Here is a 23,972-nt window from a genome sequence, read left to right on the forward strand (position 1 = left end):
CTTTTGGTGAAGTGCGCATGCGTGAGGCTCGGTGCGACACACACGACCGGCATCGTGGACGCACACACACTGGAAGCTGAGCACACAGTGAATGGCGTAGCCGCGGCCGCGCATGATAAGCAAATAAAGGACAGCAATGCTGGGGAGAGTGCCGATTGGGTAGTCACGGCCGCGCACATAAAATCAATTGCTGGGGAGACGCCACACATACTGCCCCGTGCATGTTTACTAACTAACTAACTAACTAACTATCTACTAACAACATGCCACCCAAAAAAAGGACACGTCAAGTAGGACAAAAGACACAGACACTCAAATCGTATATAAGCAACATCTCCTGGAAGAACGGTCAGCTCAGCAAGTAAACATCAACAAAAGAAAGGCTGAAAGACAAAGAAAAATACGAGCAAATAGATCGATTGTAAAAAAGAAAATGAGCGTCAGAATATTCCCCGTATTGATTTGGCTCTCTCTCTACTAATTTACCCTTTACCATAAGAAGACAACAATTTCCAGCTACATTAGCCTTTGCCATAACAATTAATAAAGCTCAAGGGCAAACCTTAGAAAAAGTTGCCATTTACTTGCCAGAACCAGTATTCAGCCACGGTCAGTTATATGTTGCATTATCAAGAGTTAGAAGTTTTACAGATGTTGTTGTCAATGTTGTAGATGGTCCTGAACAAGAGTGTTTACAAAAAATGCTGTCTATAATGAAATTTTATTGAAAAATTTCCTGAGGTAAAAAAATAAAAACATTTTCCTAAATATCTTTTTCAGATATTGTGTATTACAGATTGTTATAAAGTTTTACACTAAGGCAATATTAATTATACTTACTGTATTGTCATATACGTTTCTAATTTATTTTTAATATTATTTTACTTTAGGCTTCTTGCAAAAATATTTTTAACAAAAAAATTAAGACAACAAACAGAATGAGGTCAAGGTCCCTTGCCATTTAATATAGACTGTTCCTAATAATGTTTATGCAATACTGTTCTAGCGCCCATTATTGTAACGGGCTTAATATCTAATACTGTACATAATGTCTACCAGCATCTGTGTGAATAGCTCCGTGTATGATACAATATGCATGATTTTTAACTTATAATGCACTGACTAACTCTAGAGCCGATTCCTGCCTTAGGCTAGATAATACAGACTTTGACTGCCAAAAGACAGATAGGCTGGTGTACAATATTAATAGCTATTCTCATCAAGTAGACTGTAGCTAAGATATGGACCTTAACTGAACAATGCTCTTGCATGAAACTGCCATTCATTGCAGGGTTCCTTTTAGATGTTTTTCTTGTGTTCATTCAAACGAGAAAGCAAGCTGGTATCTGAACAACTAATATATGTTGTAGATGCCCCAGAGGACACCCAGGATGGAGGTGGAATCCTTACCCAGCCGTGATGCCACAATGGAAGGATGGACTAAATGGAAGCAATACCTGGCCAGAACGCTTTACGATTCCCATCATGATTAGAATGCCTGAAGATTACAGGAACCATTAAGAGAGGATGGCAGTAAGCAGTTCATCGCCCACTATAATAGGTGGCTTTGTCCTTCATATACAGTACAGTCCCAGTTTGGACACCTGCGGGGCTGCATGGGAGTTGGAGTCCAGAGGTGCAGCCCTGTTGGGGTCCCTGGCAGACGATATAGGGCACTGCCAGGGGAGGACCTCCCGGCTTTCTTATGACCCGGAAGTACTTCCAACTGGTTACGTCACCAAAAGTGCTCCCAGGTCCAGCATAAAGGGAGCCTGCTTCCATAGCTTGATGAGTCGAAGCTGGGAGGAAGGTAGGCAACACTTGTCTTGGAGGAGTAATTGTGTGGGGAGAAGAGCAGAGTAGAAAAGAGACAACCTGTTTATTGTTATACGTTATTTTTCTAATAACAAAACTATTTGGTTTGAACCTTGGACTGTTTTGTGTGTTTGAGTTAGGGTCTCAGTTACACCCCCTTGTTTTCACAGTTGGCATAGTCAGCAAGATTTCCTAGCCACCCTGTTCTTTGAAAAATTTTATCATGATAGGAAACCCCAACACAATTTTGCATTATATATCATAACTGATATAAATTGGGGAGCAAAAATCTGGAAGAAAAAACGGATTTCAGGAAGCCAGACAGTAGAGAGCGCTGTTTGTCTTTGGAACTATCTGTTGGAAAGCGATGGAACCCCGCCTCCAACAAATTACTAACGGAAGACAGACGCAAAGGACAACCTCTATGATAGCTATGATGAAAGATCAGTCTCAGGTTTTATGGCGCCACAGAGTTCGGCAAGCTGGGGAATCAATTATTTCTCAGATTCCTGCCTCTTCGGGTATGAAAATGCATCTGTTAACTGTCTAAATTACGGCTTACTTGGACAAGATGGCGACAACAAACCTTGTGTTCCTATTCCACATGGAGAGTTCAGAGGATCCTTGGGAAAATCAAGAAGGTGACTATTGAACCGCCGGGGCCTGACTGCAGCTCCGATAAACCACAAACTGGAAAAAAAGACAGGCGAGTGTCTCTTCAGTTTCTGCTATGGGCAATTGGACAAAACGCAACAACTGCTCGCATCCTGGTAACACATTCCTATCTTCGAGATGGATCAGTCCTGTCCGGAATCATCCGGAGCAACTGCCCTCTGAGATTTCATTATCTTTGATGGAGTTTCAGTCAGAAGTTGAAGCATTGTCTGACTCAGGGGTTGTCGCTGGATATATACGAAGTCCCTACTGGCAATCAACGGAAAAGCCAGAAAGGCCAACTGACTTAGAGAAGCACATAGAGATACTGAAGCTGGTGCAAACACTTCAATCACTCCTCAGCACAATAGAAATGGCACTTAATGATTGAAAGTTTGGTAAATAAACCTCTTGACACAGTTCACCAGTATCTTTGTCATCTGGGTATGAGACAAGTATCAAAAATTGATTTTGCTACACAGGTGAGTGAACTCTGTATGGTACATCATAAAGGGAACGCAGTGTGACAACAATTATGTTGCATGTGCTACAGAAGTTTACCACGAGTTATAGAGGCCTATACAGACTTTACTGGGCAGGCTGGAAAAAGAAACGGGAAGGCAGGTATAAAAAAAACCCTTTGATTCAAACCCGAGAACATTTTGTTAGTTTGTGTTTCGGGCTCAATGTATTAAAGTTCATGGAGAGAGTGTTCACTATGAAGATACAAAATAAAATGAAACTGTTTAGTAAGTTCAAAAATCACATTTCAAAATATATGTAAAAACTGAACAATGATGATATTGGGCTTCACTTTCGGCAAAGTTGGGGTGCGAATCAAGTGGAAATTTGTGTAACAATATACAATTTTCAAATTAGACGTTAAACTTTTATTATCTCAAAGTTGTGCCTTACAAAGAAGAACTTGACAGAGTAGCTTTATCGGAGGAGGAATAGATATACAGTAATTTTTCAACAAAGACAAAAAAATATATAAACAAACAAATGTTAAATGTGAAATAAAGAGAATGTACAGAGTAAAAGTATCCTAAAATGCCAGAAACAAAATTAACATCTTTTAAGAGAGGAGCTTTCTAAACAAGACAGGATATAGCCGAGACATGAAAGGATGAAGTTTTATCTTGCCAGAGCATTACATGATCGGTTTAAAAAAAGTAACTCTATGATTCCAATGAAGTATTGAAAAAAAATGTACAAGGAATTACAACAAAATTATATTTTTGTTAAATGATGATTATATGATTTTGTGGGAATGCATTTACTTCAACAAGAGTGAAGCTTAAAACCAATGCAACTCATCTACCGTTGCAACAGAAAAGTTTTAACATTAACAAAAAAAATTAACAATATAGGGCCCAAACCTAGCTCCAACAGGATTTGTCTGACTAAAGATGGAATGAAGTCTTCTTTTTAAAGCAGACTGTAGTAGAGGAGAATTGATTTCTAGGAGTACATTAGGGCGGCACGGTGGCGCAGTGGTAGCGCTGCTGCCTCGCAGTTAGGAGACGCGGGTCACTTCCCGGGTCCTCCCTGCGTGGAATTTGCATGTTCTCCCCATGTCTGCGTGGGTTTCCTCCGGGCGCTCTGGTTTCCTCCCACAATCCAAAGACATGCAGGTTAGGTGGATTGGCGATTCTAAATTGGCCCTAGTGTGTGCTTGGTGTGTGGGTGTGTGTCCTGCGGTGGGTTAGCACCCTGCCCAGGATTGGTTCCTGCCTTGTGCCCTGTGTTGGCTGGGATTGGCTCCAGCAGACCCCTGTGACCCTGTGTTCAGATTCAGCGGGTTAGAAAATGGATGGATGGAGTACATTTGTTATATTTTTTTTTTTTTTTTAACTGTTATTTCTTCTGACAGCTGTCTTATGTGCCCTGAGTGCACTGCAGTGTGCTTCAGTAGCCAGGGTAACGTATCGCACTGTTGGGGTGTGGTGCTTAGATTAGTCACCTGTTGGGATTACAGTGGTAGGTTTAAATAGCTGCCCATTTCATTGTCTTTACTCAAGCTGCAGATAACAAAAACCTTTGGTAAGCATTATTTTGAAAATTTCTTGTTTTCTAATTTGATCTGCTAGGTTCCTGCCATTCATTTGACCCTTAGACCTTGATTTTCGTCCTGCTGTTTAGCTTTATTGTTTTGACATTTAATCAGTTTCAAGAATCTGACCCTTTTCCGTTCTGCATCTCTCTTTTGGTTTGCCACCAAAAAAATTTGCCAGTTTACAACCACAATAACATTCAAAGGTAAAATTTTAACAATTTTATGACAGCCTATGAGGACAAGTAGAAAACAAATGTACTAGTCAGTTCTTGAAAATATCAAGAACAAACATTTTACTTTGATCAATAACTTTAATGTTGAAGCTACATGGGTACATGTACTTTAACATTTGACATCTCATACCAGTTTTTATTGTTTAAATCTACATATAATTTGACTAGACAAAATTCTAATTAGAGATTTTTTATTTTATTTTTTATTTTTTTTAAACTCTAACTATGGTCAGACTTTGGCTCATATGGACGCTTTGATTTGAGATTTGAAATTCAAATGTCTTTAATGTATGTGAATTTAAAATTTATTATGGTAGCCAAACTAATTAAATGTACCTCTAATTGATAAAACCACAATCACAGGAGTCAATGGAGCAATTGGTTGTTAGTAGTCAGAAACTGAATTCAGATTCCGACAAGTGAAGATGCAATATAATTACAAATATTCAGTTGGGCATTGTAAATGTTAAAAATTTAAGAGTATACATCTAACACAGGAAATATCATTAGACATTAGATTTAGAATTGCAGCCTCATTTCAGGTAGTCAAAATTTAATTACAGGCATTTTCAGTTGAAAATTCCATGTAAATGTTAAAAAATATGAATTACAGAGATCCACAATTCTATAATGACTAATCAGAATATGAATTAGAGAACAGCAACGTACTTTGCAATATATAGAACTTGCTGGTTTCTGTAGATCTTTTACTCTACATATTAGCAACTATATTTCAGCTATTCGAAATTTACAGCAGGTCATTTTAACATTTCTTGTCTTGAGGCAATTCCCATCTTGTATCTCTAGAATTACTTATTTACCAAGAAAATTCAAATTAGGGATGCATGTAATTACTTTTTGACTATTCTGGGTTAAAATTTGAGACTTTTACTGTAAATGTGAATATAATTACAGTCTAGCCTCAGTTATCGAATGACTTCTCAAACAAATCAGTTCCCAAACAAAAAACACATCAGTTTCTGAACAGAATCTTAGTTTTGAACAGGCAAACCACTTGCTACATGGGCTGAGATGTGTGGTACAAGAGCATCACTTACCCTGCAGTCTCCGCTCAACACAAACTCCTGCCTGAATTTGCAGTGGAAGAGCATCATTTACCCCACAGACTCCACTCAGCAGAGACCTCTGCCCGAAATTGCAGAGTGCAGCGGAAAAGCGCCACTTATTCCAACAGTTTCCACTTAGTGCAAACTCCGGCTCGAATTTCCAGTGCCTTTTCTTGATTTTTTTCTTGTGTTTTGTTGTACCTTTATAGACATTACTATACTATAAAAATAATGTGATGAAAAGTATATTGTCTGTTATGTAAAGGGCTAATAGTAAGACTTTGGGTGACCAGGCAATTTTTTACTGAGTGCATCCATGAAGTCTTAACCCCAAGTGAGAGAAAATACCTTCAAGAGAAAATTGCCAAAAAAATGCCTTCTTGTGAACCCTCCAAGCTTGAAGGAGTTTGATTTTATCATAGTGAAGTTCCTGCCCACTAACATGAGTCCTCTAATCCAGCCCATGGACCAGCAAGTCACTTCAAACGTTAAACTGTATACCAAAAGCACTGTTTCAAAGGTGTTTTGAAGTGATCTCTAACACAATATTAACACTCGGAGAATTTTGGAAAAATCACTCCATTGCTTAAGTATTATTGACAAAGCCTGGGGGCAAGTGACTTACAGGACCATGAACTCAGCCAGGAGAAAATTGTAGCCAGACTGTGTAGCAGAAACAAACATTGAGGCTGAGCCTGTTGCTGTTGTCAGTAATATTGGGTCTCTGGGCAATAGCATAGGCTTGAAAGTTGACAATGCTGATGTGGAGGAGTTAGTCGAGGACTGAAATGATCTCAGAACGGAAGAACTTGAACACCTTCAGAAGGAGCAGGAAAAGATGGTGGTGAGGGAAATGTCTCCAGGGACATTGAAAGAAACTGAGGATGTTCCTAGTTCTTTGAACAATGAAATTTGTGCAAAATGGGGTGAAGTGCAAAGTTCTGTGAAAAAATAAACCAACAAAGCTGTAGCAAACCATATCATAAACCTTTTCAACGACAATGCCACTTCTCACATCAGAAACATTTTAAAACGCAGGCAAAAACAAATCTCATTGGACAGGTTTTTAGTGAGAAAGAGGACCAGTGAGTCTCAAGCAGAGTCAGGTGGTGCCAAGAGGCAGAAAAGAGACGGAGGAAAAAAAACCCAGAAGGACAGTTACTTCTTGTTTTTATGGAAGGGGACTCGCCTTCCCCTTCATCACTTCCTTCTACTTAGAGTTGTTTTTGTCTTTTCTCGTTCTTCAAAATGTGATTACAAAAATGTATTTCCTTTTTCCCTCCCCCCCATTGTCTTACTACTGCATTTGTTTAACAAAAGTAAAAAAAATTATGGTTTACCAAATAAAACCTCTCCACTGTACAGGTAAAGTGAAGTTAATTTTTCATCTATATTTTATCTATTTATTGTGTAAGATTTTATGCATTTTCATGTTTTTTGTACATCATGAAGAACCAGCTTAAATAAGCAATCATGTGGGGTTCAGGAACGGATTAATCCATTTTACATTAATTCGTATGTGGAAAATGGTTTCAGTTTTCAAAACAATTCACTTTCTGAACAGCCTTTAGGAACAAATTATGTTTAATAACCAAGGTTCCACTGCATTACTAATTAACACATTCAGAGTTAAAATGCCTAAATGTATCCTGGGGGATGGGGATGGCTGGGTGGGACACTGAAATTGCTCAGCTTTGGCAACAGGTAGGAGAAAGTGTGGCTTGTGCTGGAACTGACAGACTCAGCCGAGCCTTTCATTCAAAAAGTCAATGTCCCATTTAATACAGGGTGTGCATGGAGGGCAGAACAGGAACTCAATCAGGCTATCAGCAAGTTGAAGCACTTTGGGTGCCTGCAACCAGACAGGGCCAGGATCAGGTAGGGACCAGCTTACAGGATTGTGGTCCAAAGCCACAAAGAGGGAGAAGAAAGAGATGGTAGTTTCAGCAAGGACCAGAACGGAGGTCAAGATGCACAAGATCAGAGCTATAACCCATCAGCAACAATGAAGGGGGAAAAACTGGAAAGCATTCACCAATAGGGGCATAACATGGGCCTACACATGGAAGATCCCACAAGCCATGGCGGAGCTTCCTCATCAGGTCCTAATACAATACCCTCCCATGCTCTAGAAACATACATACATCTCTGGTATGACTCTGAGGAGAACTGCCAACTCTGTGATGCCCAGATCCCCAGCTTGCAGAACATTTTGTCGGGCTGCAAGTGAGCTGTGACCCACGGCTGGTATCAATGACGCCATGATTGATTGTGTACTGCGAAAAATAGTAGTGGTTTTGGAGGCATGCAGATGTGAAGCGAATAAGACCAGTCGGCCAGCATCCCAATGGCGGACGAACTTCGTTAGGCAAGGAGCCGGCGCACAAAACATTAACCAGAAGAGAGTGTCAATCAAATAGATGAGAGTGGACTTAGAAGCAAACAAATGAAATGTCCCATGTGACGCTGCCATGACTTCCATACAACTAGACATTGTCCTGTGGTCATGGTCAAAGTCACCATCCCATGGGGAAAAAGGTAAAGAGGCAGCCTTTGAGAGGAAGAGAAAGAACAGTGAGCTGTCAACGGCATTCTCAGAAGCAGAATGGAAGGCATCTACCTACTCAGAAGAAGAGGTTGGTTGTAGAGTTGGATTTTGGAAAATCCAAACAATTCCTGGAAACACTTGGAATTACTGTGTCCATAGAGAAGACTTAAAGAACTGGCTGAAGAGACAGGGCAAGGAAGTTTGTCGCTATGGCTCAGAAGGAAAAAATGCAAAGAAGGAAACAAACATGATCTAATGGTTGGTTAGCTGCAAGGAATGATAGGGAGAGTTCCTACTGCTGAGCCACCCGCCCGTCACCTGAAGATGTTCCGAGATTAACGGGTGAAATTTCAGTGAAAAGTTGGCTCCCAGCTGGCAACCCTGCAGCTGATCTGATGGAGGTGGGACAGGCTAAAATGCCAAGCAGGTAGAAAATACCTGTGCTTCCATCCACAGGTTCCTCAAAATGAGCAACTATTTTTAGCAATATAATTCACACAAAATGTCAGGCAAGTAGCTAGATCCTATATATTTTTATAAGACTTGAGAGTATGATTTTTATGACTCACCTCTGTTAAGAAGTCTCTAGGAAGGTCATAAGATTTGCAGAGTTCTGGAATAGACACCTGTCCTGCTTCTTGAAGTTTGTCATTCACTTCTTCTGCAAGCTGGTTTAGATAGTTCCTAAATCAAATAAATTATGCAGATATACACATAAATTTAATTACTAAACAATGCACAGATATATTTAGTGTATGGATCTGAAATTGAAAATTTCATAATTAAAACAACATGCATAACATATTCCAAATATATGATCAATAATGACTTGTAATACAAAGACTTTTCACACTATAAATTTCATTATTACAGTTTTGACTACTCGTTGGAAACAAATATTCACCTTTAAAATTAAACAAAAACTGAGTATTGTACAAACAACTGAGGATTATTAGAACAAAGGAAACTGGTTAACTGTAAGTCAGCAACTGAGCACTGTTGTTCGATACAGAATTATCTCTTGCTTGTTCAGTAAGTTATTGCCCATGTGTCAATTTGTGTTCATTTCCTTTTGTTCAGTCTTTCGGTTGTTTTCTCTACTCTTTTTGTATTAATTGTTAATCATCTTAATAGCATACAGTATGCTTGAAAATAATATTATATTGTTTAGTTTACACACCAATTGTTTCTGATATGTTGAAAAATGTGATCTATTACATAAATGTTTAAATAAAATTACATTTAAATTAAAAAAATATTTAAATTTAATAAATTAAATTGTGTACATATGTCTTTTTGTTGTAAAAAAAAATTGATTCTTTGCATTATTTATTTCCACTATTATTTAATAATTTATCTGGGTCATTTCTTCTCCTATTTTCCAAAATAAAAAGACTGAAAATAAAGCATTACATATTTCAAGTATGAATTAATGATCTATATTATTATAGCACTTTACTTTTACACACAGTGATTAGATGTACAGCATCCAAAACATGTTGTAATAAGTTGTTAAAGCAATGCATTACTGTTCGGTATGTAGATTAGTGTACTTATATAGCATAAGCAAGCACAACTTAGGACAAGAGGATGTTGTGACAACAAAAAAAATTACTTACTCATCAATAAGCTGTCCCAAAATCAACTGAATATTTTTGTCTGTCCTCACAATGTCACGGACTCTATTTTCAATATGAATCAAATCAACATTGAGAATCTAGATTTAAAAAAAAAAACCAAAATTTTGATTTGCTTTAGTTTTATAAAATGAGCTAGGCATGCCTTATATGATCAATCATTTTTTACTTTTGCTTATTTTTATAGACAGCATTAACAAAGGCCGGCAGGGTTCATTGATGAGTGACATTTCAGGTGCTCTCTTTAATTAAAAAATATTTTATTAGTATATCAATATTACTTGGATAAAAGATACTAACCTGTTGAAGTTCCACTGTATTCACTCGCCCTTTAAAAAACAAACACACACATTAAAAGTTTATTGTACCAATTATGAAAATGTATATTATAACTTCAAATAAGCCTTTCTTTTAACTTGAAAACAATATATACAATAAAAGAAACATGAATAAAACTGCAGTATAACACAAAAATATTTACTAAAAGTGTATTTTTCTGTTTTACACTATATTAAAGACGGCTACACAATGACAGACATAATGCAAGGAAAGTTGGAACAATGAGAAGAAACACTGAATTCTATATTCAACTGATCTAACAGTCTAGGATCTCATTTATCATTAGAAAATATATGTCGCAGGTCGATTTTACAGTTAACTGGTACTTTATTATGGCTTTTCCAATATCAGGTATAGCAAACAACATTTCATGGACAGTAAACTCCACTAATATTGAACAGCTGTCTCCAGAAAATAGATTATTTCTGATAATCAGAAAAATGTACTATACCCACAAGACAAAAAGCTACAGAAAGGCTCTCTTGCAATTCAACTGCAAGAGATACTTACACATTTAAGGCCTAATCTTGCCCTTTAAGCATTCCCGTTATTTACTTTTAATCTTAATTTTACACATTACATATTGAAAAACAACTATTTGTGTATTACAACTGAAGGTATAAGACTGTCACCTGTCAATGTCTTGCAATTAAATGCAGCCACTTTTCCCACTTATATAGCACCTGAAGTTCAAATGTAATCAAAGATGAAAATATATAAATTAATGGTATCCATGTCACTTCAAAGCAGTGGCTTCATTGTGGTACAAAAGTGCAATATACTTGTTTTTGCACACTTGCCCTTTGTTTAACAATCGTAAAGCTTTACACGGACTAACAAAACTTTTATAATACAAGAGCAATATTAAAATGTACACTATTAAGCACTTAGCCTAGCCTAGGAAAATGTAATAATTCTTCTTTGTCCCAAAACTATTAATGGAATACAATTAATTCTTTGCTAAAAGAAAAATGAAAGAGTTGCAGAAACCCAGCTGCGCTCCCATTTACATTCCAGAATGACACTAAATTGTAGGTCTACTGTTAGCCAGCATTTAGTCGGTTTCCTTTCTGAATGTAATCCAATATGTAACCTTCTTCTGGCTGCCCCCATTAGGGGTTGCCAGAGCAAATCATCTTTTTGAATATCTTCCTGTCCTCTACATCTTGCTCCATTACACCCATCACACCTTCATGTCCTCTCACACCACATCCATAAACCTTCTCTTAGACCTTCCTCTTTTCCTCTTATTTAGCAGCTCCATCCTTAGCATCCTTCTCCCAATACACCCAGCATCTCTCCTCTGCACATGTCCAAACCAACGCAATCTTGCCTCTCTAACTTTGACTTCCAACAGTCCAACCTGAGCTGACTCTCTAATGTGCTAATTTCTAATCCAGTCCATCCTTGTCACACCCAATGTAAATCTTAACATTTTTAATTCTGCTACCTCCAGCTCTGTCACCAGTTTTTTTTTTTTTGGTCAGTGAAACCATCTCCAACCCATATAACATTGCTGGTCTCACTACCGCCTTGTAGACCTTCCCTTTCATTTTTGCTGATACCGGTCTGTCGCAAATCACTCCTGATACTCTTCCCTCAACCCACTCCCTGCCTGCACTCTCCTCTTCACCTATCTTCCACATTCCCCATTACTCTGTACCGTTGATTCCAAGAATTTAAACTCGCCCACCTTAACCTGCATCCTAACCTTTCCTCTGACCTCCCTCTCATTCACACACGTATTGTTTTGTTCCTACTGACATTCATTCCTTTCCTCTCTAGAGCATATCTCCATCTCTCCAGGGTCTCCTCAACCTGTTCCCTACTCTCGCTACAGATTACAATGTCATCCACAAACATCATAGTTCATGAGGACTCCTGTCTAATCTCATCTGTCAACTTGTCTGTTACCATTGCAAATAAGAAAGGATTGAGAGCTGATCACTGATGTAATCCCACCTCTACCTTGAAAGCATCCATCCCACCTACAGCAGACCTCACCACAGTCACACTTTCCTTGTATATATCCTGCACCACTCATACATACTTCTCGGCCACTGCTTACATCCTCATGCAGTACCACAGCTCCTCCTTAGGCACCCTCTCATATGCTTTCTTGAAGTCCACAAAGACACAAGGCAACTCCTTGTGACCTTCTCTATACTTTTCCATCAACACCCTCAGAGCAAACATTGCATCAGTAGTGCTCTTTTCTGGCATGAAACCATACTGCTGCTCACAAATGAGCACTTCCTTTCTTCACCTAGCTTCAACTACTCTTTTCCATAACTTCATGCTGTGGCTCATCAATTTTACCCCTCTGTAGTTAACTACACTTCTGCACATCTCCCTTATTCTTAAAAAAAAAAATTGGTACTAGTACACTTCTCCACTCCTCAGGTATCCTCTCACTTTCCAATATTGCATTAAACAATCTGGTTAAAAACTACCATTTATCCTAAAAACCTCCATGCATCCACAGGTATGTCACCTGGACCAATAGCCCTCCTACTCTTTATCCTCTTCATAGTTGTCTTTACTTTCTCCTTACTAATACTTTGTACTTCCCGATTCACTATCTCCCCATCATCCACCTTCTCTCTCTCCCTCATTCAGCCTCTCAAACTACTCTTTCCATTTGCTTAACACAGTCTACTCACTTGTGACTATGTTTCCATCTTTATCCTTTATCACCCGAACCTGCTGCACATCTTTCCAAGGTCGGTCCCTCTGTCTAGCCAATTGGTAGAGATTCTTTTTTCTCACCTCAGTCTCCAGCCTCTCATACAGCTCATCATACACCTTTTCTTTAGCATTTTCCACCTATCTCTTCACCTTATAACCTTGTACCCCCATCTTCTTTCTGCATCTCTTGGACTATCCTCCTTCTTTGAAAACCACTTCCTTTGTATACTGTCCTGTACGTATCCAGTCCACACCATGTTTCCTTATCCTCCTTCCTCTGTCCAGATGTCTTATCATGCACCTTTCTAGCTGTCACCCTTACTACTTCTGCTGTAGTTGCCCAGCTATCTGGTGAATCTTCACTTCCAACCAGTGCCTGTCTTACCTCCTCCCTGAAATCAACCTTACAGTCTTTCCTTTTTCAACTTCCACCATTTGATCCTTAGTTCTGTCTTCACTTTTCTTCTCATCTTGATATCCAACATCATCCTACCAACCACCAACCTATGCTGCCTAACTACGCTTTCCCCTGCCACCACTTCATAGTCTCCAAACTCCTTCAGACTGACGCTCCTGCAAAGGATATAATCTACCTGTGTGCATCTTCCTCCAGTCTTGTATGTCATCCTTTGTTCCTCCCTCTTCATAAAACTACGTATTCACCACAGCCATGTCTTTCCTTTTCACAAAATCCACTACCATCTGACATTTTGCATTCCTTTCTTTGACACCATACCTACAGTGCATCCAGAAAGTATTCACAGCACATCACTTTTTCCACATTTTGTTACGTTACAGCCTTATTCCAAAATGGATTAAATTCATTTTTTTCCTCAGAATTCTACACACAACACCCCATAATGACAACGTGAAAAAATTTACTTGAGGTTTTTGCAAATTTATTAAAAATAAAAAAATTGAGAAAGCACATGCACATAAGTATTCACAGCCTTTGCCATGAAGCTCAAAATTGAGCTCAGGTGCATCCCGTTTCCCCTGATCATCTTTTGAGATGTTTCTGCAGCTTAATTGGAGTCCACCTGTTGTAAATTCAGTTGATTGGACATGATTTGGAAAGGCACACACCTGTCTATATAAGGTCCCACAGTTGACAGTTCATGTCAGAACACAAACCAAGCATGTAGTCAAAGGAATTTGTCTGTAGACCTCCGAGACAGGATTGTCTCGAGGCACAAATCTGGGGAAGGTTACAGAAAAATGTCTGCTGCTTTGAAGGTCCCAATGAGCACAGTGGCCTCCATCATCCGTAAGTGGAAGCTGGCCAACCATCTAAACTGAGCAATATGGGGAGAAGGGCCTTAGTCAGGGAGGTGACCAAGAACCCGATGGTCACTCTTTCAGAGCTCCAGAGGTCCTCTGTGGAGAGAGGATAACCTTCCAGAAGGATAACCATCTCTGCAAAAACCTACCAATCAGGCCTGTATGGCAGAGTGGCCAGACAGAAGCCACTCCTTAGTAAAAGGCACATGGCAGCCTGCCTGGAGTTTGCCAAAAGGCACCTGAAGGACTCTCAGACCATGAGAAACAAAATTCTCTGGCCTGATGAGATAAAGATTGAACTCTTTGGTGTGAATGCCAGGTGTCACGTTTGGAGGAAAACAGGCACCGCTCATCACCAGGCCAATACCATCCCTACAGTGAAGCATGGTGGAGGCAGCATCATGCTGTGAGGATGTTTTTCAGCGGCAGGAACTGGGAGACTAGTCAGGATAAAGGGAAAGATGACTGCAGCAATGTACAGACATATCCTGGATGAAAACCTGCTCCAGAGCGCTCTTGACCTCAGACTGGGGCGATGGTTCATCTTTCAGCAGGACAACGACCCTAAGCACACAGCCAAGATATCAAAGGAGTGGCTTCAGGACAACTGTGAATGTCCTTGAGTGGCCCAGCCAGAGTCCAGACTTGAATCCGACTGAACATCTCTGGAGAGATCTTAAAATTGCTGTGCACCAACGCTTCCCATCCAACCTGATGGAGCTTGAGAGGTGCTGCAAAGAGGAATGGGCAAAACTGGCCAAGGATAGGTGTGCCAAGCTTGTGGCATCATATTCAAAAAGACTTGAGGCTGTGATTGCTGCCAAAGGTGCATCAACAAAGTATTGAGCAAAGGCTGTGAATACTTGTGCACGTGATTTCTGTTTTTTTATTTTTAATAAATTTGCAAAAACCTCAAGTAAACTTTTTTCACATTATCATTATGGGGTGTTGTGTGTAGAATTCTGAGGAAATAAATGAATTTGATCAATTTTGGAATAAGGCTGTAACATAACAAAATGTGGAAAAAGTGATACGCTGTGAATACTTTCCGGATGCACTGTACCCATTACCTCCTATGTTCCCTGCACCAACATGTCCATTGAAATCCACTCCAATTACCACTCTCTCTCCCTTGGATACACTCTCCACCATTTCATCCAACTCACTCCAGAAACTTATTTTTCATCCATCGCACACGCAACTTGCAGGGCATATGCACGAACAACTTTCATCATTACACCTTAAATTTCCAGCTTCGTAATCATCACTTTGCTTGACCTTCTTCACTTCCAAAACACTCTTGACATACTGTTTCTTTAGGATAACCACCACCACATTTCTAATCCCATCCACACCAAGGTAGAACAATTTGAACCTGCCTCTGATAGATGTGGCCTTATTCAATCTGGTCCCTTGCATGCACAATACATCAAACTTCCTTCTCTCCATCATATTAGCCAACTCTTTCCCCTTACCAGTCATACTGCCAACGTTCAAACTTCCTACTCGCACTTCCACTTTTTACCCTACTCTTCTCCCTATGCCTTCGGACATGCCTTACTCCTCTTCTCCTTCTTTAACCAACAGTAGTCCAATTTCCACTAACACCCTTTTGGCTAAGACTACTGGTGGGGGCCATTGTTAACCCGGGTCTTGATCGATCTGGTATGGAAATCTGTATTGCTGTCTGCATATTGATCTGGCAAAACTTTACACAGGATGATCATCCGACATAACTCTCCCCATTTATCTGGGCTTGGGTACTGGCACAAAGAAACGCATCACTTTGTGCCACCGTTCTGATTGGATTGAATTTAATCTGATACCCAAAAGTGTTAATGAAGGATGACCCGACAGGTGTGTAGACAGAAAGATGCTCAAAAGGACATTCATCTTAAGCTTGTAACTGCAGGCGGAACTCTTGCTTACTCTGATGGCCACACTCATGTACCATAAGCAGGCATTGACTTGCAAGTGGAAACGGAATCTTATCAAGTTAATAGAGGTTACACCACCCTTTAAACACTGGAAACTTGCATCACTTGGGGAACTGAAACCTTTTTTTTTTTTTGCCAGAACTATTAAGCTAGACACATTACTTTCTGAACACTTGGTCCAACAGCTTTAAGATATACTCTTCCGAATTTGAGCTCTGTGGCAAGTTTCACTTTACTTGACCCCAGTGCAATGATATGTGCATATACACATCATTGAATATCTTAAAAGTTTGGTTAACTGTGTTGGCCAAGCATCTAAATTTTATAGACTTTTGACTTATTTGGAAACAAAAGATTCTCAAGTTGCATCCTTACAATTTAGCTTTCCCTCAACCATGGCCAAGCATTATAGCAAGGGTGAGCTGACTGTGATTTAACACTAAAATTTTAAAAGTTAAATAGTAAATTAAAGCCTGTAAAAATCACAAAACTCCAGAAAACCTCTTAATCATAAACAAGGTTTTCTATTTTGCATGTATATGTATGTATATATTATATTTCTGTATAAGCAGCCGCAGAAGCTGTTGTATTGTTCTTGAACCTTTTGTGAAAGTGTTTTTTGATGTTTGGACTTCATACTTCACAAATTCTATGGTTTATGCCTACATTTTGTAACATTTATTACTAAAATATGAAAAAGTTTATGTTTTAACAATGTGTTTACACAGATTACTGTAGAAACGGAACACACATGAGATGCGTGTGTTCCAAATAACGATCTATTATTTCCACTCTAAAACTCCACTTCACTCACAGATACTCAATCAAGGCATGAGCTGGGAGAGGTTTGTGCACGTTCCAAGTTGGTGGGGGGGATGGAATAGCCGGCTGCTTGCAGCTTGTCTTTAATTGGCACATTTTGAGGACAAAGGAGAGGTGAGAACTGTTTTAAGGTAGACCGGATCTACGAGTTTTTTCATAGACTCTCGTAATTCTAGTGTTAAGCCCGCTTATTGCTTATATCATTAATCACTCTTTCCATAGCGGCTCAGTCCCACTGGCCCTTAAACCTGCAAAAATGGGACCTCATTTAAAGTGAAGTGAGAGCAAACTATCGTCCAATTTCCAACCTTCAAGATTTTGGAAAAGGTTGTTTTGGTCCAGCTTCAGGATCACCTCAAAAAATTCAATCCGTTTGAAAAATTTCAATCTGGTTTCCGATCTTCTCACAGTACAGCCCTCAATCACTCCTTATCCTTCTGGATCTCACAGCTGCATTTGATACAGCAGATCATAATATTCTCCTCCATCATCTCTACTATATAACTGGACTTTCTGGCACTGCTCTGGAGTGGTTTTAGTCTCTCAGATTGGGCCGAGTATGTGGCCCTGGGGGATGCCAAATCTCGTACCCACACTGTCACCTGTGGGGTCCCACAAGGACCAGTCCTTGGGCCGACCCTTTTCAACATCTATATGCTACCCATGGGTCACATCATCGGCAGGTATGGAATTTCATTCCACTGTTATGCCGATGATACGCAGCTCTATGCGAGACTGGATTTGACCTCCTTTACACTTCCATTAACTCTTTTATCTTGGTTGGATGAGATTGAGGCTTGGATGTCCAAGAATTTCCTCAAGCTGAACAGCACTAAAACTGAAGCTCTTTTAATTGGCACCACCCATCAACTTCATTCCTCCATAAATTGTATTTCCTTTTCGGACCGTACCATTGCCCTCTCCACTTAAGCTACAAAATTGGGTGTCAAGACTCCCATCTGTCATTTGATACACATGTTCATCACCTTTGTAAAACTGCATTCCTTTATCTATGAAACACAGCCAAACTCCATCACTGCCTCTCCCTCTGTGATGCTGAAAAGCTGGTTCAAGCCTTTGTCTCCTTCAGGCTGGACTATTGTAATGCACTCCTCATCAGGAAACCCAACAAGAGTCTTCAAAAGCTCTAACAAATTCAAAATAATGCTGCAAGGATCCCGATGAGGGTGTGGAAATAAAATCACATTTCACCAATCCTTCGGTCACTTCATTGGCTCCCTATTCATCTCCGTATTGAATACAAACTTTATCTGCCTACTCACCAGTGTATCTATGGAAATGCTCCACAATACCTTAAGGAACTCCTTATATTACAATCTACCACAAGAAACCTCAGTTTTGCAAATACCCACCGCCTTCGCCCCCCTATGACCAATCTTCATACAATGGGTGACCAAGCTTTTACAGTTGGTTGCTCCATGGCTTTGAAATGCCCTGCAAGAGAGCCTGAGAATGCAGCAGATTGTGGGCTGTTTTAAAAAACAGTTAAAAAGACTTTTCTATTTAGGAAAGCATATTAACAAGAATGCTACTAATTATTGTTGTTTTATCTCTATTTTCAACTTGTTTTGCCTTTGTTTAAAACTTCTTATGTAGCACTTTGAGATTTACTACAAATGTAATGTGCCCTATAAATAAAATCCATTATTATTATTATTATTATAAACCACACAGCCGGAAACATTCACTTGACTAGTTAAGTAACCCATGGGACAGATGACAAGTACAAAAAAAGAGAAAAATTACACTTTTTCAACATACAGTATGTGGACATTTCAGGATTTGATCTTCATTAAAAAGGCATCTTAAGATAAAGGTGATTAAGAAAAAGGAGAAAAAAAACAAAAAAAATTAACTTTGCAATATAGTTTATACAATGAAGAGTGAAAAAGTTAAGCACACCCTTGGTTTTAATAGCTGGTATTGACCCCCAGTGGCAGAAACAACCTTAAGCAGACATTCCTATAACTGTCTAGTAGTGTCTGACATATTCACTCCTCCATTTAGAATTCTTTCAACTGTGTGATGTTTGAGGGGTGTCTTGCAAGCATAGTCTGTTTCGGATTCCCCCACAGCATCTCGACAGGATTTAGATTTAAGCTTTGACTTGACCATTACAGAACTGTCGAGATCCTTCTTTTTAGCAATTCCTTGGGGTCATTGTTACATTCCAAGGTCCAGTTTTGTTTGAGTTTCGATCTTCTGACATATGTCTCATATTATCCTCAAGCATGCACTGGTACAATGAATATTTCATAGTAGATTCTATGATGTTGAGCTACACAAGCCCTATTGCAGCAAATCAGCCCAAACCATAGCATTTTCTATATCATAGTTCACAGTTGATATTAGATTCTTCTTGTCAAGTGCAGTTTTTTGGTTTTCAGCAAATATGTCTGTGGCTAAATATCTATCTTTACTTTGTCTGTCCAGAACACATTGCTCCAGAAGTTCTACTCTTTGGCTAGGTGTTCATGTGGAAGTCTTATCCTAACATTCTTTCTGGACAGCACCAGTTTTCACGTGGCACACCTCCCATGTAGATCTAATATGTGCAGGCTATTTCTAGTGGTAGACTCGTGCACTTTGACATCAACAGTGGCAAGAGCTACCTGCAAGGCCCAAAACCAAATTCTGCAGTTCTTAGAGACTTCCTTCAACATCTTATATTATACTTTTAATCTGAACTTGTTGGGGGCACACAGGTCTGGACAAGTTGGCAGTTGTTTGAAATATTCTCTGCTTGTAGATAATCTTCTGGACAGTGGAATGGTAGATTTCCAGTTGTTAAAAGATCTTTTTAGATCTCTTCCCAGACACACAGGCATCTATAACCTTCTTTCTGAAGATCTCAAAGTTCTTTCAATCTGGGGATGGCAACAGCACACACTTCAACAACAACGAGCAAACCAAACAAATATTCTCAGGTGTAAATAAAACCAGTTCTTCCAAGATCCTCTCTGATGATGTCTTTATCATTTGCACCCGATTCTAATTTTAGGTATTTGAGGTAGTAATACATGCAGGGGAGTTCTTACTTTTTTTCCCACTTTTATATGTAATAAAAAGTACACAACAGGCTCCAAAACCTTTATCTATAGGGACTGTTTAAATGATGATGAAACCTTTATATCTCCATATACTGCATGTTAAAAAAAATGTCATGGGGTATACTGTATTTATTATATTTCACCTTTCCTATTGAGAGATTCTTGTTCTTGATGTGGAATGCTTGCCCGTTTCTATAATAATTGCATTGTACCCATGATAGATGTTAAGATTACTGGCCTGTAATTACTTGGATCACTTTTTTTAAATTATTAAATACGGAATAACATATGTTAGTGTCTAACCATTGTGAATTTTCACACTGCGCAGTGATTAAAAAAAAAAAAAAAATGCATTAATATGTGCTTACTAACCTACGTAAACACTCTAGGACAAATGTTATCTTTTTAATCTTAGCAGCACTTCTCTCTCTAAAACTTCAACATCACTAAACACATCAATGATAGTTCCTGCTATCGCTGGGAGGTTATCAAATTCTTCAAGTGTAAAAATTTAATTTGTTTGATATTTTACAGTCAGTATATTTTAGTTCACCCTAATTGCTTCTAATGGACTTTTCCTCCTCAATGATTTACTACTAAACTCCTAAGATAACCTCTTTGGGTCATGTTTCATATTTACTCCAGGATTTCTTTCTAATTGTCTTTCAGCATGCTCAATATACTTTTTAACTGTTGCACTCATATGCCCAACAGTTAGAGTAACTTGTACACCTTATAGAACTACTTTTCTGTGCAGCTTATTTTTTATTTCATTATTTCTCCACAAAGGAGTTCTCTCACAATTCTTACTACTTGCAAATTCCAGGATGAATTTGTTCTGCATTGTATTTTAGAAAAAAATTCTTTTAGACCTGCTTTGCTGCTTTTTAAAATGTTTTGTATTATGATCACTAGATCCTAATGGTTCAACTATCTCTTTCCCTCTATTATTACATGGGTTAAAAGTCAGAGACAGATTACATCTATGAAATCCTATTCTAGTTCTCCATTATTCAACTTAAAGCACCTCATGACCATAAAATCCTCCTCTAAACTGCTTTTCAATACTGCTAAAAAGATGCATATTTAAACTAGAGTCTACACTGAAGGATCTACAACACACTCCCTGTATCAGGCCTCTAACCCCGATGCTTCTAGATGAATCCTGATATCCGAACTAAAATGTGGCTCATCACCAAACTGACACAGACATGTATTTAAATCTGCTTTCCACAAATGGCAACTGTCCCACATTTTTGATTTTTCTTAACCAGATAACCTGTACCGGCTTTAGTAATTCTCATCCCCATCCCCCTGATTTAGCAAAACTCTTACTATTGTGATGATATTGTAATTTTGTGCAGATATTTAAAAAAAAAAAAAAAAATCAAACTCACCTTTTTGTATTCTTGATACATTAGTCTCCCGCTTAAGTACGCAACTTGAACCTGCGAAGTTTGTGCATACTTAGCCGGTAGGTGCGTACTTTAGGTTGGCCACTCCCAAACGCAACTTGAACCTGCGAAGTTTACGCGTACTTAGCCGCCTCTCCCAAATAGCTTGCATTTCGCTATGATGTCAAAGAAACCAAACGGCAAGCGTCTCAATGAGTCTCAACGCTGCGAAATCATCTCGAAGCTAAGCAAAACGTCTGCTCCCAGTAAGAGGGCCATAGCACAGGAGTACAAGATTAGTGAAGGCGCTATCTGAAAGATTTGGGAGAATCATGAAGCGATCCAAGAACAATCTGCCCTGTTGACTGAAGAGGCTAAGGAGAAGACTTTGAGCTTCAGTTGGACGATTTATGGAGCTTGAAGACATGCTTTATGTCTGGAATGACGGCATGTGTCGTTCCAGCCTTCCTGTATCGCCATCCCTCGCCATTGCCAAAGCGAAAAGCATTGCTTCCAGCCTGTCAATTCCAGAATCAGATTTTAAGGCATCTTGGCATTGGTTAAGTCGATTCAGAGTTCAGTGTGGATTGCAGAAGATGCTTCTTCATGGAGAGGGAGCAGAAGTCAACAAGAATGATCCGGAATTGCTAGCTGCTTTAGAAAACCTTTACGCAATTATCGCGCAATATGACCCTGAAAAGGTCTACAACATGGACGAGACTGGCTTGTTTTTTTGATTGCTTCCGATATATAGTGTTCTTATGCCAGACGAGGATATCTCAACCATCAGAGGCAAAAAGAAAGTGAAAGATCGAGTTTCTCTGATCGTTTGCGCCAACACAACCGGAACTCACAAAATTCCTTGTACTTGGATTGGAAAACCCAAAGAACCAACTTGTATTAAGGAGCGACATTGGCCAGTTCCTTATTTTAATCAAGCGAAAGCTTGGATGGATGTAGAAACCTGTTGGAAGTGGTTTAATGAGGTGTTTTTTCCAGAAGTGAAAAAGCAAACAGGACGTCGCGTTCAATTGCTGATGGACAACGCTCCGGGACATTTTGAAGCCTTCGTACGTGACAATATTCAGATAGTTTTCTTTCCTCCGAATTGTACAAGCTGGAAACAGCCTTGTGACATAGAAATAATCGCAGATCTGAAAAAGCGACACAAATATTTGTATGTCAAGGATGTTCTTGACTTTTACGAACTTGACGAGGAGGTGAAAAGTCGAAAGAAAGATCAGGAGCGAAGATTGCAACGAGGTGCTGCAGCGGTCTTTTACGGGAACCCAGCGTACCTGCTCTATCCATCCATCCATCCATTTACTAACCCGCTGAATCCGAATACAGGGTTACGGGGGTCCGCTGGAGCCAATCCCAGCCAACACAGGGCACAAGGCAGGAACCAATCTATGCTGCAAGTTATATGAAAGAAACCTGGGATTCTGTTTGCCAAGCTTGATCAAAAATGCTTTCGTCAAGGCCGAACTAATGACTTTAGAACCAGAACTGGAGGCTGATAGCAATGTTGAAGATGTGGGCACCAAAGTTGCGAAGGCTTTGGAAACATTGAATTTATCTATCGCTCCATCAAAACTGGAGGACTTCGTTCACGTTGATGACGAGAACAACGAAGAATATGCTGCTGCGGTATTGGAAGATGTTGAAGAGCTTTTGGAGTCGATGAAAATTGTTGAAACGGTGATGGATGATGATGACGACGACGTTGATCCTCAAGACCTGAATGCCGATTTAGAAAGTGGAGTTGTATTTCAGGGGTTCGAATCCCTTCACAAGCAGGTTCTCGACATCGAGGATCAGCTACTCTGCTCTGAAGTTCAAATTGAAGCTGATAATACATTCGACGATCTTAAGAAATCGTTTGAATCATTTCAGAGCAAAATCCGGGCTGTCTTCGTCAAAGCCAAACGCAAGAAACTTCAAAACCTTCGCCAAATGACAATTCATGACATGTTTAACTAATAAATCTTGAACCCAGAAATTTAGGGAAAAACATGCGTACTTAACCAGGAGGCTACTGTACTTTCGGCATTACATCAAGCACTTACTAATGCACTGCTCATTTTACTTTGGCACTGTAACTATGAACTAGAAATTTCAAAGTCATCTTTTTATATGTGTATTCATACCACTGTCCTTGCCTTAATCTGAAATTACTAGCCAGCTTTCCACACCCCACTTGAAACAGTCTTTGACATAACCTATTTATTAGCCGGTTAAAATGCAACCCATCACAGTGGTACAGTTCCCCCCGTTCCAAAAAGTGCTTCAAAAATCACATAAACCTATGCCCCTCTAGCCTACACTAAGATTTGAGTGACACATTAAAACTTCAACGGTCCTCTGTTTTATAAGGTTGAAGGCAGGAACCAGCCCTGGACAATATGAAAGTCCATAAATTCTTAA

General features: G+C 39.3%; 1 protein-coding gene across 1 annotated transcript in view; it reads right to left on the reverse strand.

Annotated features, from left to right (window-relative positions):
• The window catches only part of ufl1 (UFM1-specific ligase 1), a 116,577-nt gene that overhangs the window by 71,613 nt on the left and 20,992 nt on the right, over nt 1–23,972 (reverse strand). Inside the window, exons 3-5 of the mRNA XM_039747968.1 lie at nt 10,314–10,342; nt 9,996–10,093; nt 8,946–9,060 (exon numbers count right to left, since the gene is read on the reverse strand). Of these exons, the coding sequence (XP_039603902.1) occupies nt 8,946–9,060; nt 9,996–10,093; nt 10,314–10,342 (242 nt within the window). The remainder of the gene's footprint in view (nt 1–8,945; nt 9,061–9,995; nt 10,094–10,313; nt 10,343–23,972) is intronic.

This window comes from Polypterus senegalus, chromosome 3 (assembly GCF_016835505.1).
Source record: "Polypterus senegalus isolate Bchr_013 chromosome 3, ASM1683550v1, whole genome shotgun sequence".
NCBI lineage: Eukaryota > Metazoa > Chordata > Cladistia > Polypteriformes > Polypteridae > Polypterus > Polypterus senegalus.